This window comes from Drosophila biarmipes, chromosome 3L (genome assembly GCF_025231255.1).
Source record: "Drosophila biarmipes strain raj3 chromosome 3L, RU_DBia_V1.1, whole genome shotgun sequence".
NCBI classification, from domain to species: Eukaryota; Metazoa; Arthropoda; class Insecta; order Diptera; family Drosophilidae; genus Drosophila; species Drosophila biarmipes.
Window position 1 is genome coordinate 25,319,538 of NC_066613.1, and position 15,521 is coordinate 25,335,058.

The 15,521-nt window shown below is 42.7% G+C and overlaps 2 protein-coding genes across 3 annotated transcripts; both read right to left on the reverse strand.

Annotated features, from left to right (window-relative positions):
* Positions 1-360: 360 nt before the first annotated feature.
* LOC108035099 (acetylcholine receptor subunit beta-like 1) lies at positions 361-7,365 on the reverse strand. 2 transcript variants are annotated; one of them, XM_017110525.3, is made up of 7 exons: positions 7,209-7,365; positions 7,005-7,147; positions 4,122-4,258; positions 3,194-3,348; positions 2,592-3,036; positions 1,467-2,066; positions 361-1,191 (listed from the first exon to the last, which is right to left on the reverse strand). In XM_017110525.3, the coding sequence occupies exons 2-7, from the start codon at positions 7,066-7,068 to the stop codon at positions 1,027-1,029; spliced, it is 1,566 nt and encodes a 521-aa protein (XP_016966014.1). In that variant the 5' UTR covers positions 7,069-7,147; positions 7,209-7,365; the 3' UTR covers positions 361-1,026. The 2 variants fall into 2 exon arrangements, with proteins under 2 accessions (XP_016966014.1, XP_050742630.1); XM_050886673.1 differs by lacking the exons at positions 7,005-7,147; positions 7,209-7,365 and having other exon boundaries at positions 4,122-4,705.
* Positions 7,366-10,523: 3,158 nt separating this feature from the next.
* On the reverse strand, positions 10,524-13,160 carry LOC108034601 (uncharacterized). The gene is made up of 8 exons (XM_017109534.2): positions 13,083-13,160; positions 12,309-12,659; positions 12,035-12,251; positions 11,757-11,974; positions 11,563-11,696; positions 11,355-11,509; positions 11,052-11,293; positions 10,524-10,934 (listed from the first exon to the last, which is right to left on the reverse strand). Exons 1-8 carry the CDS (start codon positions 13,158-13,160, stop codon positions 10,524-10,526), a joined length of 1,806 nt encoding a protein of 601 aa, XP_016965023.1.
* Positions 13,161-15,521: the final 2,361 nt, after the last annotated feature.

Here is a 15,521-nt window from a genome sequence, read left to right on the forward strand (position 1 = left end):
TGGGGGAATTTCTGGCCGGGTTTATGTGTTTGGCTAATTAGGTCCGATGGGAGCCGACAGAATTCACACCAAGTGGATGGGCTACGTGGGCGGATGATTAGTGTGCGAATATCTTTCGAAAAGCGTTGCTTAGCGAGCCAAACACATATGGCCAATATATGTTAGAATCGTGCTTACATAATTGGCCCCCACTACCTTATGACTTTAATGTTTATTGACTTAGCAAACTTAACAATCGACATTCTCCAGTCGGCCAATAAAAGAAAATATTATGCCCATATCAATTAGTTAATAAACCAAGTGACCAAGCGCGTAACACGCGGCGTATGCGCGATGCGGCTATGGAAATTAATAGACGGATTTTTAATTAACTTTGCATTTTTATTGGTTTCATGTTGGCTCCATGCCTCTTGGATCTACGATTCCACGGAGCCTCCGACTAAGAGGATCGTTATGCTAGCTGCGATCGATTGAGAAGCATTTACAAATTGATTCGGGGTGTTTCCATTCTTAAATCTTATGCGTAAAACTGCGATTACTTATGATTAAGTTTTTTGGCACAACATAACAAAGTTTTTTGGGGATTTATTTATTGCTCTTAAACTAAACTTCATTCTATATGTCTATATTAGCTAAGTTCGTTTTAAAAATTATAAATTTACTCACAATTCCACTAGGTTGTTGTTTTGATTTATCTGTTTAACATTTGTTGCTGCTGGTGAATTATGATGTATTTGCTTATTCGTTCTACTTGACGACTGTTTAGTGTGTGTGTTCTCAGTGTTCCAATTCGTGTGTTTACCAAAAAGAGTTAATATTAGTTAGTTATTTTAGGTGTTAATGCTGCTCAAGCAAGTATCGTTTAGTGTTCTCCAATTATTAAAATCTAAAAATCCGCATTAATTGTGGCAATTTTTCATTGTTGTTCTCCTCAATGTCTCAATATCTCGTTTGCTTATTATTGTTGCGTTTGCAATGCTGTTAACCATTTCAATCAGCCCCCGGCTGCTCCAAGTCCTCACTAGCTTACTTTCCCCTGTAAATCTCGATGATGCGGTCCTGATCCACGTACTCGAAAATATGCGGGGCATCCATCAGAATGCCCACCGTTCCGGCCGTGGTCACAATGAAGAAGATGTACAGCTGCAAGCGATCGATCACCATGGCCACGTACTTCCAGTCTTCGCGGGTCTGAGGAGTGCATGGATTAGCACAAGGTAAAAGATAAAAATTTTAGTTAAATTTGTAATTTGTTTAAAGTTATTTGAGCTAATATCTATTCCTGAAAATAGTATTTTATTATTAAATATAAAAGGACCGTTTTAAAGTATTTTAATATAATTATAAAAACATATTTTAAATGGCAGTTTGATTAACAACATTTTACAGAAGACTGTTTATAAAAACGAAATGAAATAGCAAATGATCTCTTCTAATATTTTGGTTTTCCAAGATGTCCATCGCACCTGAATATAGAGATCCTCATTCCGCAAGTGCTCGGCGATGAACTCCACGGCCTCGGTGGCCTTGCTGGCCTCCGGCGAGAGCAGAATGGAGTCGGAGGACTCGCTCTCCCGGCGACACCCGTCGCCCAGGCCCAGCTCCCCGCCGCTGTTGACCTTGCGGTTGATCTTGCAGTTGGGGTGGTGCAGGTCGGACAGCTCCATGACCTCCATCTTGGACTGCTTGCCCCCGATGGCGCTGATATGCTTGGGCAGCTCGGCCGGCGAGCCGTAGGAGGGATGGGGATGGGCGGGCATGCTCATGCCGGGCATCTCCATCATCCAGCGCAGACGGGTCTTCCGGGGGCGCTTCATGAAGAGGAAGGCGGGCAGGTAGTGCAGGAAGATGGAGCGGATGTACATGGGCATGCGGTGGGTGCGCGGCCCCCGGAAGTTCCAGTTAATGATGATCACGGTCACCAGGATGGACACCGTGTTCATGATGAAGGTGAACAGCAGATACTTGGCGATCAGCGGCAGCACCAGCGACGTCGGCGGCAGAATCTTCGACACCAGCAGCAGGAACACAACCAGTGACAGCAAAATGCTAATTCCGAGCGTAACCTGGGGACACGAATCGTTATTAACCGACCAGGTAAAAGCCATGACCCCACCTATAACCCAATCAATAGATCCACACACTGAGGGAAAAGACGTCACCTCAACGGTTAGTATAAAAACAAATATTAGTTTCCTCTCCGAAAGCTATAATTCTTTACTCCAAGCAAGTGCTTCTTTTAATACGCATTTTATCTTTAAATTAAATTCCAAAGAAACCTATATCATCATTACTAGATTATTATTTTTTTTTAATATACATGAATATATTAACCGCAGAGGCGTATCGAATTAGACCTTATCAAACTTGTGTTTTCGAATTAGTCAAATTAAAAACCAGATGTGGAAGTTTAGTTAATTATTGTTATTAATGACGCGTCTTCCTTCATTAATTAAATACTAAATTAGGTGGTATGACACACCCTAGGCAGATTACTAATATTTAAGGCTTATTTAAGTGTAATCCCACCCTTGTCAGATCATACACTCTATAACCGAGGTTCGATCATCGATCGATGATCTTTGTCTTACCTTTTCGCCGGCCTCCGCTGGCAGGTAAAATACCAAAACGCAGAGGAACGAAATGAGCACAGTGGGCAGAATCAAGTTCACAGTGTAGAAGAGAGTCTTCCGCCGGATGATGATGTAGAAAGTGATGTCCGTTTCCGTGGGATGGTTGCTGTCGCCCTCGTAGACGTTCAGATAGGCAGGCACCTCTATGATGTCCCAGGTGCCCGACTTCCAGTAATCCGATAGATCCACAAAGTTCTTGTTGTTGTACAGGGCCAGGGACACCTGATCCCCATTGAAGGTCCACGAACCGAACTTCATGATGCAGGTCTGCTGATCGAAGGGGAAGTAGGTGACATCGATGGTGCAGGAGCTCTGGTAAATGGCCGGGGGAACCCAGAGAACCTCTCCCGTTGGATAGATCAGCACGTTGGACTTGTAGCGCACCTCGTAGTTGCCATCGGCACTGCAGGCGGAAAAGTGTGGCATTACTATATGGTATCATATGGAATATTACGAGGAAAGCTCCGACTTTTGCCTACGGTTTCTATATTTTTTGTTTTTATTCAAGTGTACAGAGTTTTGGAGTTGATGGGTTAGCTAGAAAATGGCCATTTACTCACTTATTGAAGAGCACTATGTCCGGCTTCCAAACCTTGTCGGGGGGCAGACGCAAAACCCCGATGCCGCCGTAGTCGGCCTCATCCCACTGCAGCTGGTAGTCGTACCAAACCAAACGTAACCAAACGTTTGATTTCATAATTTGATTTTTCTCATTCTTGATCGGTTTCGATTTTCGGTTTTTTCGGGAATTCGTTTTTTGATTGTGATCAGATGGTGGTGGTTTGGTGGTTGGTTGGTTGGTTGGTGGTTTAATTGGTTTGGTTGGTTGGTGGTGTGAGAGAACGGTACGAAGTACGGAGTTCGGGAACGATTTGCAATTGAGATTCGAAACGAATCGAAATCGAGTCGAATTTTTGGCGTACACAATCGAGAAATCGAGAGAGAGCGGGTGGGAAGGTAGTTAAGACATTATTTCGCATGTGGCTTTACTTTAGTTAGTTAGTTAGTTAGTTGGTTAGTTTGTTTTGCTTGTTTAATCTTAATTGTTTAGGGTTAGTATTTGTATTTTGTATTTGATTTACTAGCATCAAGTTCACTACAAACATACAAAGTCAAGACAACGTGTACGTAATTATTTACAAAGCATAACCGAAACTGAAAACTTTGGATGCGCCCCTCCTCCCGCCCCCCTCTCCGACCGGGAGGGGGCGTGGTCGAGGGAGCAGCCAGTGCATGTGTGTGCGTGTATCTGTGTGTGGGTGTCGCTGACTGTTGATGGGCGTGTGTGTGTGTAGTTGTTTGTTTGCTTTTTTCAGATGGACGATTATGACAGCAACGAAACTGAAGAATTTGTTAGGAACAGAACTCGAAAACACATTTACACTCTACGAATGTTAGTTATGATTCTTGATTTTCTTTTATTAGCATAGTCTTATTGTTATTATTCATTTGGTTTTTGTTTGACAAATTGATTTTGAGAACACTTACGACATTGATTAGCTGTACGAACGCCAAACCAAATCTTACTCCAACTTTTTGTGTCATATTCTGTACGGGTCGTATGAGTTTATTGTAGCCTCGAAAGAGGTCACGCACCAAGCGCTCTTCATCTTCGGATGCACTGACTAAAAAACACAACGGAATACGGAAACGGAAGCGAACGCAAAGAACGGAAGAGAGTACACAAACATTCGGGGATTTGGGATCGGGATGTATGGGTTTAATCAGAACATAATGGTGGGCACACGAACAACACATGGGGTTGGTTCCAAAGCGAAAGTAATGAAAGAAAATACAGAGAAACAAAGAAACGAACGGATGAGCAAAGTTGTTGTATTCTTTGTTTAAGTTTTTCTTGTTGTTCTTCTTTTAGATTTTATTTTGAATGGGCTCTTGGGATGATTTAGCTTATAGACAGATAGAGTTAGACAGAGACAGAGCGAGACAGAGACAGAGAGAGAGAGAAAGAGTGAAAGAGAGAGACTGAGAGAGATAGACAGATAGGACAGAGGCATTTTCAGACTTTATAAACCGATTCTTCGTCTTAAACTTCAGCATCACTTTGGAATTTTGATTGGGAAAGTAAAACAAAAATGGACGACACATGAGAACCGCTCGATTCTGGTTTAATTATCTGTGGCAGTATTATTATTTGTGGGTGGTGCAGGTGGGTGTCTGTTGTGGTGGTGGTGTGCTAGTGGCACTGTTGATGTTGTTCCTGTTGTTCTGGCCTACGTTGAGTATACGCCGCATGGGAGGCACTTCCATTAAACAAGAACTATGGGCAGGGGAAGCGGTCCTTGGGACCCCCACCCCCCACATGGTGGATGGTTTAATGCGAGTGCCTCGTGGTTCTTACAGTCCTAGAGCAGAGTCCTGGCTCAAAAAGTACTAAGGTATCAAGGCTATGGAGCTAGCTATTCGATTACTTGTGCTTAACAAAGTGCAACATTTTAAGTGGCGCCCAACCAGGGGCGTTCTAGGAACCTAACGGGAGTTTATTCTCCTCTATATTCTCTACGAGGGACTGAGATGGCTATAGTCCCCAGTTACAGTTGTTTTCCTTTCTGTTTGACAGCTGAGCGAACTTTATCCGGAAAAGCTCCACGCGGTGTCCTTCGGGAGAGGGAGAGAGCCAGAGAGAGTGGAGGGAAGAGAGCGTGAAAAGCTCAGGGATGCTGGGGCCCATACTCTTCGCTGCATGTGTGTGTGACCGGGTTATCCTTGTCTTTCGAATGTGTGCGTGTGGTCTCATATATGGAGCACCAACTCCTGCTACAGTGTGGGTGCGTGACTTTAGAATCTCGTTTTTTTGGAGTTGCACTTTACGCTAGGTGAATGGTATGATTTTTGGGGTGGGTATATATGATGATGATACTAAGCGAATGTCTCTGTGTGAGTGAGTGTCGGTTTGCTTGTATGCGGGTGAGTCAATGTACTAATGTTTGCTTTTTCTTATATAGCAAATATAACTCTAAGCCTGCATGGGGGGTTCTGTCTATGCGAATTTCGACTACAATTTCTATTTGCTTTTCTTTTCGTTACTTCTTGGACTGCTCAGAAGAGAAGGAGTATGAATTAAGATTCGGCAGTTGATACAGAAATCTTTATATACACGTATATTTATGTGTATGTTGGTTCAGTTCATTGCATTTTCGTATGATTTGCATTTTCTGTTTCTTTTCGGTTGCTGTTCATTTCGGTTGCGGTGGTCGGTCGGGATCTAGTACGCCACCACCCATCCTGCGGGTCCCTCAAGGACCTTGGCTACCACGCTTTTCGTAGATACACAGTCAGGGAATTTTTTTATTTTCGGGGATGGACAGAGACAGAGAGATAGAGAGCCAAATAGAGAGAGAGAGAGAGCGAGCGAGAGAGATGCAGAGGGGACTCTGGAGAAAGGTTTAATTACAAAAGCGATTATAGCTGGGGAAATATATATATGAGTAAAATATTCATAGAGTAAGACGAGTATGCAGGTGTACTGGAAGTATAGTTTGATAGTTTGGTTCGGGTACAGAAGTTTACAGTTGTCGAGCATTGGATTGAAGAGAGTCGTAGAGCGGGAGCGAAAGAGACAGAGAGCAAGAGCGAGAGCAAAAGAGATAGCTAGAGCTAAGCTAAGGTTAAGTGAGTCTATATGGAGAAAGAAGATATAGCTACGCCAGAAGATCTAGTCTGTGGGCGGCACTGGACTGAGTGCGGGGTGTGCTATGAGGAGTTCTACTTGAGATTACGGAATATATATTTATAAAGTTTACAAAGAGTTGATGACTAGCGCAGTTGTGATACGGTTATAATTTCGGTTTTTTTTTTCGATTGCAGCGCTGCAGCAGCGACGCTTTGGCAGATTCTCCAAGTCTCATTTTCATCGGGCAATCGCAAGTTGAGATTTGTGTGGCGGTTGTTCTGGTTGTTGCTGGTCTACTGTAGATATATCTACTGGATATACATCCCAGTACTGTTGTTGTTGTTGTTCATTTGGGGGGTAGTGTGGCTAAGCTATATACACAAAACGTTGGATGCCAGGAGCTGAAGGGCCGGTGGTAGTTGGTTCTTGGTTCTTGGTGGTTGGCGATGAGAGCTTGGAGAACTTGTTAAGGCGGCGCTGCCAGCGCAAAGCGTAAATTTAAGAAAAAAATCAAATCATTGCTGTAAAATCGTAAGCTAGCTAGGAGAAGAGAAATAGAGAGATAGTTTTGCTTTTTTGTTTTTTTTTTTTTGTAGCGGGGACTAAGAAACGGTTAGCAAAGTTAACAAAGTTGTTAGGGCCTCCTCTCGGGTTTTTTACTTCTTTATTACATAACCGCCGCAGCCCGAAAGGGGCGGGGCAGTGTCCCAGTCCTTCCCTTCGCAGCCCAAAGTACGTACCCAAGGAAACGGCCAGGATCAGGAGGATGCTGCACAGCAGCCAGGATTTGCTGGAAGACTCCATGATTTTTCCACTTTTTTCACTTACTCCAGGGACATGGCTAATTTGGAGTATCGGGTTGGCTGGGCCCACGCCCCAAAAACTGTAGACACAAAAATTTCAGCCTTTATCCAGGCAAACATCTTCAAAACAGCACACTTCACCTTGGATCAAGCTTTTCTTGATTGCTTATATTTATTTTTCAATTTTTTGCTCAATTTTCACCAGAATTTAAGTAATTTTCTTTCCGAACTTTTCGTCTTGAGCTGGAGCCGTCAGTTTGGGTGCGGATTAAGAACTCTACTTCGGGATTCTGGATAAAATCAATGGGATTCTGACTTTCTAGAGCGCAGCAGCCAAATCTGTAAAAATGGGCGAAGCGCAGGCGCGAAAAACCCGGATAACTGAGAGGGAAATTGGGAAAGCTCTCTCTTATCAAGAGGTGTTTTTCCGAAACCCACCCTTCGGCTAATCTTTAGTTTGTAAACAAAAGCAGTTGGCCTTATCAGCTGTTGAGAATTTTTGTTTACATGTGCTTGGCCTCCAGAGTTGCCGTCCCCCACCAAAAAAAGTTTCCACCACAGTGATTGCAAAAAGTAAATGGAAGAATGCTTCCGCTACCTGATAATCTCGCTTTTTGTGTTATAAAAATGTTTAATTATGACACAACACTCGGGCTTATAAATTAAGCGAGCAACAACAAAAAAACAACGAACAAAGGCAACGCCTCAAAAGGTCAAGTGGGCGTGGCATTTAATTCGTTATTTCATAGTTTTTTCCTCTTAATCGCCGGTGGGTGTCATTAGCTAAGCGCAGTTCCTCATGGCGCCTAAATGATTTAAATAATGTTCCCTAAAATGTTGAGGTTTACCGAAAGCTTACAATTTCAATGGCTTCAAGTGCCCATTTCTGGTCTGAATTTGTTCCAGCTATCTGATAATGCAGGCCCATTCTTCTCTGGCTCTTTCATGGTAAGCCAATAATTTTAACCTTTTCGGTTTCCAACTCTCATTCAGCCGTCAGCACTTGTCTCACCCTTTAATTACATTTTGAATTATATTGCCAAATGGCTGGTGGCTTGTAAGCTTCCGTGAATTGATTGATAGCTGCTCAATTTATTTAATCTACTGAGGCTGTGGAAAAAAGTATCAATGAAAAATCTAAAGAGTTTAAAGATTCTCTGCACAGGGAAAACTTACAAAAAGAGAGACAACGATGAGTTGCCCAAAGGAAAACATTATACATGCCATGTGTGGTATACGTTGAGCTAGACGTTTGGTAATGAAAGCATATTTTTACATTACTGATTTTAACAGAGTTACTGAAGTTGCCTGCCATGCACTACAAAAAATGCTGTATCAACGAAAGTAAAATTAAAAGCTTAGATAAGTACATAAATTTATCAAATAAAATAAAAGGAATAATACAAAAAGAATTTTTATTTTATAACACTTCTCATAATTTATAATGATACATTTTGACCTGATAACTTGTAGTGAAAAACGATCGCTTTTTTCCGTGTGGTTTTTCCTCGGCGTTTCTTTGGCTAGCTGCGGCTGATGATGACTTTCATGTGCGCATGACAGCGCAATACAATGCAACGAAAGACGAAAAACTCAGGCCACGAACGTGCAAGTTATGAGACACGCGGCTTCGCTGGGCAAAAGCCATAGCACCAGCAGTAGCGAAGGCAAAAACTCTAAGGTCGCCTCCAAAGCGCATAAAAAGCACAACTTTGAAGCCTTTGTGTGGCTCGGTTGGCGCAATTTGGGTGCCATTTTGGTGTCACCAGCAGTTGGAGGCAAGCTATCCCCTCGCCCGCTGGAGAGCGATAAAATCAATGGCAGCAGCCGACGCCAACGCAAATTACATCAAATTAATTTCTGTATCTTCATAAATTTTTAGTTAATCATTTCGCTGCATTCAATTGAAACACTTTGCTCAAGGTCGCCTCTTTGGCCGTAGTTAGCCGCAGCGATCTACGTGCTCGAGATGGCCTAGAAAAGGTGGAGAAATCACCTAAAAACCCACTGGGCGGGGTCGCTATGCAAAGAAATATTAGAGAGAAGGCATGTCGAGGCATTTTAAAATTTGTAGAGTGCCACTTCCACCTTATGATTCAATTAGTGTGTTTTGCTCACTAGCTTCTTAAACTGTCATTAATCATAAATGAGCAAAAAATCCGCAGCCAACAATCATTGTATGCAAAACTGTGTGAGAAAAAAACCGCCATTCTGCGCATAAGTGTAATGTGATATCATAAACATATTTGGATTGTTTGTGTCGAGATTCTTTTGTTTGTTTTCGCAGAGTCAAATAAATTAATTAGCCGTTGGCTCTTTCTGGCCGATTCCGTGTTAATTTTTACACCCAAGAACAGGCGAAGAGCGTTTGCCAAAACAATAATAGAGGCGAAATGAGCAGGCCATCGAAAATTGCACAATTAGCAGTGTGCTTCTGCGGCTGATGCTAAAATGCATAGCAGTTGCTGTTGCACTGGCGGTTGTTTTGCAATATTAAAAGTCCTCAACCATATTAACACTTTTTGGCAATGTTTTGCGGCGCGCCGCAGTCGAAAATTTGTGTCAAACCCAGCGTCTTCGAGGCAACAACAAGCGAAAATCATGCGGCTAGGCGCACGACCGACAAAAAAGCAGTCAAAACACATAAATCTCGATGGCTCTACGGTGACAAGCTCTCAAAAGCGCCGAAAATGGACGTGTCAATGGCTGAGGACAAAGCCGGTCCCATGAGGAAGTGCTACAGGTGGCACGAGTCACCTTCGACTTCCTTATGCCTGCCCCATGGGGCGGCATAAACAGTAACTCAAAAACCCGCCTCCAAAGGCCACAGTTACATCGCGATTGGAACAAATCAAAGCGGTTTTAAAGCGGAGCCTAAAAGCAAGAAAAATGTTTTTCAAATACCAGTTACCGAAAGTTTGTACTGCAGCCCATAAGTAGGCAACACTTTGTGGGGGATCAAAGAGACGTGTAAGTAAAATAAGTATTAGACGTGCCGTAAATAATACTATTTAAGAACGAGGGTAGATTAAATTATTAAATTAAATATTGGAAAAGGACACAATATAACAAGGTTCCTTTCCTTAACTCCTAATCCTTCCGAAAACTATAAGTTGGTTCAATCTTGGGCTTGTTTATTTTGGGAAAGTAATCATTACATTTAATTTGCGAGACAAATGAATAAAACAAAAAGAATATCCTTTCAAAACATCTCTTTTAAATATTTTATTTATTAAGAAACGTAGAAAAAAATGTTAAAATTTTTTAAACCGCGAATGCTCCTCTCCTGTCCACCCACGATCATAGTTGGCCAAATCAAAGCTTAAATCTAGCACGCAGAACCTAAAAAAATACTACAGCAAACTTAGCTCTAACTAAAACAAAATTTCGTGGGCCATAAGCTATATACACAATGTGCTCAGAACAAGGCCAACATGTTGGCCACTTTGCGCTTCTTCAATCGATTTGTCCCTTGTGTGCTATGTAGGAGTCGTACAGTGAGGACTCCTTGCGACGCTTTAGTCTCGAACAGGCAATGAACAGAGTTACAGTAAGTACGCATAAGACCGCCGAACAACCAGCGGTTAGCGCCGAAAATGTGGAGGTCTTCAGGCAGGTTTGGTGTGGCGACAAGGGTTTCGTCTGTCGATGGGCGTACACATCGTCCCCATCAGTTTCGCCCTCTTGTAGAACCCGCAGCGATTGGAAGAGATTCACATTCTCAGAAAGGGAATTGGCAGGTGGATTCTCCGTGGTTAGTCCCTCGCCATCAGAGGACAATGGAGGCATGGAGATATTTGTGGCTGTCATGTTGGAAGTATCTCGCTTGGTCACCGCCTTTAGATTTCTCCAGTGACATGGCTGGCTCTGGGAAAAAAAAAACAAAAAAAATAATTAATATACATAATTATTAAAACTAAAAAATTTTAGTAGTATTCTAAATTAGTGGTTTATGTTCTTTTGTCAACTAAATGTTTAACTTACTGGACACCGCCCGTGGCACATGCGCACATCGCACTCGATATAAAGCGCCGGCGATCCAGTGAACCTGAAGGTCTTCATGTAAGCATACACCTGGGTCTCGTACACCCCCGAATCCGACCAGGAGCCCCTGAAGCGTGAGATGAGCTTGTCATCCACCGGACAGCCGTGCTGATCGATGAGCTGTATCCGCTTGTTGGCGCCATTGTGGGCAAAACAATCGTTGACCACTATGTCGAAGCCGTCTGCGGATCGCGAGATCGTTTTTAATAGCTCACTTAAGATGTTAAGACTAAATGCATTTACCATATTTGCTCCTCATGTAGATGATCAAGGTCAGGGGATCGCCCACACGCACTGGACCCGTCACTCGTGGACCTCCAATGCCATAGCCGTTCTGGATCTCCATATAGCACTCGGGGGGACTCAAGGTGAACACCACTGGGTTGCCAGTAGCCACCCTGAAGATAAATATAAATAACTAAATCTATAACACCCATTCCCATATACTTACTCCACATCTAGGAAGGGAAAAGTCACTGTTTTCCAGAAATCATAGCCGTACTCGCAGGTGACCTTGAAGTGCTCATCATACTCCTCTTCGATAAGTGGGTTATACTGAACTGTTACCGTGTTCCACATAAAGTTCTGAAATAGATAAAAATCCCTTAAAATCTTAAGATCAATTTTTATATTAATCATACGCACTGTGGGGTTCTTGCGACTTTCTTCTTGCAGGGAGTTTTTGCCCAGGGTTCCACATCGATTTAGCTGAATGTAAAACTCGTAGTAATCTCTACCAGACCCATTGATGTACATGCAATCCGGATCGTAGGCATACCCAGCTGAATACAGCAAACCACTGAAGGAGCCATTGAAACCAATCCGTATTTTCATGTAGTCATCCTGGCACTCCGCTTCGATATCTGTGATTATATTTAGAATAGGTTTATTCCTAGTTTTTCCAAAAAATTTAAAGTTCTTACGCTGAACCCTGGTTCCATTATGCTGATGCGGATTCCCTGCATATTCCTGATCCCAGTACTCCTCCTGCCACTTGTTGTTTTCATAGGGCCCCGCGTGATATCCTCCGCTGCCTGTGGGAGCCCCACTGGAGTCCACTCCCGTGGGTCCATAATCCAAATGCACCGGATGGCCAATACGATGGGGTATATAGCCAGAGGAGTCGGGCACATGATCGGGCTTTTTTAAGATTCAGCACATTTTAAAGATTCTATAAAGTATGCAATCCAAACTCACCACCTCATGCTGCAGCTTGTTGCGCTCCACAGCATTGCTGCTGCGATTGCGCACATCCTTGGGGAATTTCTTGGGTCCTGCCAGACCAGCTCTCTTCGACAACTTCGAGGGTTGTGTGGTGGGTCCAGAAATGTATGATTTTGAGGATATTCCCACCAATTCCTGTTGCGCTTCAGATCCAGTGGCCAAGGGACGTGTGCTTCTCGAAGACGGTGTAGTGGTCTGAACGCGACCTTTGAAGATTCGCAGTGGTGGCACCAACGTGGGAGGTGCCCCAGTGGTGGTGGCCACACCCGCCGTCTTGCTAACCACCGAGTAGTCCGTGCTCTGTTCCAAGCCACTGGTGAGATGCTGCAAGCGAAACAAAAACGTGGCGTTTACAAGAGTGCGTATGGCGCGTGGGGCGTATACGCAATGCCATAAATCACTCGGTCGCGTTTGTGTCTTAAGTCTTTGGTTTTATGAGCCCGCGTAAGAATCCAACAAGAGTAAAAGTGCTGCATCAGCAGCGGCAATGGCAACAAAGCCACATAATTTTGGCCAGACAAAGCTTCTTCCGCTCGCGGTCGATACGCAATCTGCATTAGAGCAGAGCATATCCGTTAGGCGGACCGGCTGAACTGGCTATTGGCCAACGATTGGTTACGGTTCATGTGGCCTAATCAGGAAGTTCATGCTAAGAACTGTTAAATAGATTAGATTCCCATCGGCCAGCCACTTGAGCAATCCCCTCCGTTGGGCAATCGGGCAGAGGTGAAAGGTGCTGTTCCTTACCTGCAACTCCAGCAGCAGCATCATCAGCACAACCGGCCTGAGGAGCAGCCTTTGCTTGGGCAATCTGCTCATCTTCATGTCCGTCACTCGACTGGCAGCTGCAAGAATAGAGATCAGGTCCCATAGGGGACCGTTCGATATTATCGGAATGCGAATGCGAATGCGGATCGGTATCGTAATCATATCGTCATGCTTGGTGCTGCCCCACGGTGACCTTGCTAGTGGTCACTCAAGTGTTGTCCGCCGCTGCTTGGTTACACCAAATGCGTGCTGGCAGGAAGGAAGTTTGTGCTTCATAAATTAATTGTGGCCAATGTGCACGGCTAGAAGATCTTGGCGCTGATGGGATGCCCTTAGCGTGATTTATGGCAGATCATAAAGATAGAGGTCGTTTTTATATGGTTTCCATGTACCAATTCTTGTTACTTCAGTAACATCATTAAAGGAATAATGTCGGATATATGCTACTAATCTCATTTAATGAATGTATCTTTAAATAAAGGTTTTAACTAATATTGTAATGATTTTGTTACACATATTATGAAAGGTACGGTTTTATTAAATGTATATGTATATTAAAGAGAATAAAGAAAATGGCATGATATACAGGTACAGGTTAATTCCGTACCAATATTAGAAAATAAAAACATATTAAAGGGAATACTATTTATAAAGATAAATTCTTAATGTTGGTAATTAAATTAATTTAAATGTAATTAATTTAATATGTTCTTAACTCAGCTCCAATTATATTTTAGTTTAATAAATGATATGTTCTTGGGATCATTTCATTGGATCACATGATAGTGTCTACGTCATATCTCATTCTTCCTATCAACCATAATGTTACTTCCGTTGTAAATACTCCCATACCTTTTCCCCTGTAGATTCTATAGAACAATGACAACTTAAGATACATCATCTTCTAGCTTCGTTTGTCTGGCGTTAAGGTCAAAGCCATAAAACTGTCACCCGTTGCGATGGTTTAATTATGGCCCACGCAGAACCCACCTGTCTAAGACTTTAGTCTGCGCCTTAGCGCAAGTTTAAACTTGGATTACATTTAATGAATGGTACGATCCGCCCCCCCAAACAATGACTACCCCTCCGCCCACCAAAATGCTTGGCTGCCTTTTCGCTTAGCTGTAAAAACGCACGCCGTTTGCTTAATTGTTGTTATAATTACTTCAACTTCTTGTTGGTGTTTGTTTCATGTTTGTTTATTGTTTTTTCGCTTTGCCTTTGTAGCTGGCTACTGTTATGCAATAGTTGGTGTTGTTGCCGCTTCTTCTGCTTGGGTTTTTGGTTTCGGTTTTTGGCTTTCATTATTTGCCACTCTTGTTGCTGTTGTTCTGCTGCCTTTGCTCCTACACTTGGCTTTTATAATTATAGTTAATCGGTTTCAACTGACCTTGAGCCGTTTTCCTTTGGCTGCATTAATTGCGAATACCTAACGGTAGGTGACTAGGCCGGTTTGGGCTTAGGCCATTGACAGTTCATCCTGGCTGATTGAAAGCGAAGGGTTATGGTTGAGTCCTTGAAGATCAGCCATTATAACCCAACATTATAGTTTAATAATTTGAGCATTTGTGAATAAAATGCCTTTATTCACTGCTATCATCTGCTTTTATTTTATCATTTGTATATACCATTTAGAAAGTCTTTAAACAGATAACCATAATCATATAAAATCTAGTCCCAACAATTATTCCAAATATATATTCTTTAAATTTCATTTTTCTTTAGTTTTAGAGATAAAAGCAATGTTTCTAAGTCCTTGAAATGTAATGAATGATCTCTATGCCTTAAACAAAACTACATTTCTTTGCTTAGAATAATTTGTTACAAAAAATTTATCTTTTATTAGGTAGGCAAATTTATTTGGGTCAATAATCAAAGATTATTACTTTCCAAACTGTCTCCTTTGAAAAGCTCACCTTCTTGTAAGAATTCCTTTAGCCTCTTAATTCCAGAGCAGTTTTATCACTGACCTGCTCAAGAATATTAAGCTTTTCCGCGCGTTTTTCCACAGATAACGACTAATAGTTCACAGTTCACAGCTCGGCACGCACTTTGACCAACTGACACCAAAAAACTTGGCCCATTTCGGGCAGACTTAGCAAATCCTCGCGACGTTGGCCATAAAAGTTGACGATCCGGATCCAATGTTGGTCTCAAAACGCTACAAAACGGTTCGCACTACTCAGCAGTTTTTTGTTATTTTCGGGGTTTTGCCTCGGTCTCACTTTCGATAATGGTTTTTGATATTGCGCGATCTTTGGTTGGCAGCTTTTGTCGGGTTTTCTCGGCTACGTCATGTGGGCCGCTTTACATATTGCACGTCTGTTTGTTGGTTTTCCGTTTTCGGACTTTTTTTGGAAGCCCGAAAAATCACTCAAGTGCAACTTGCCAAATAGAATCAGCCGCCAAGTGGGGGAG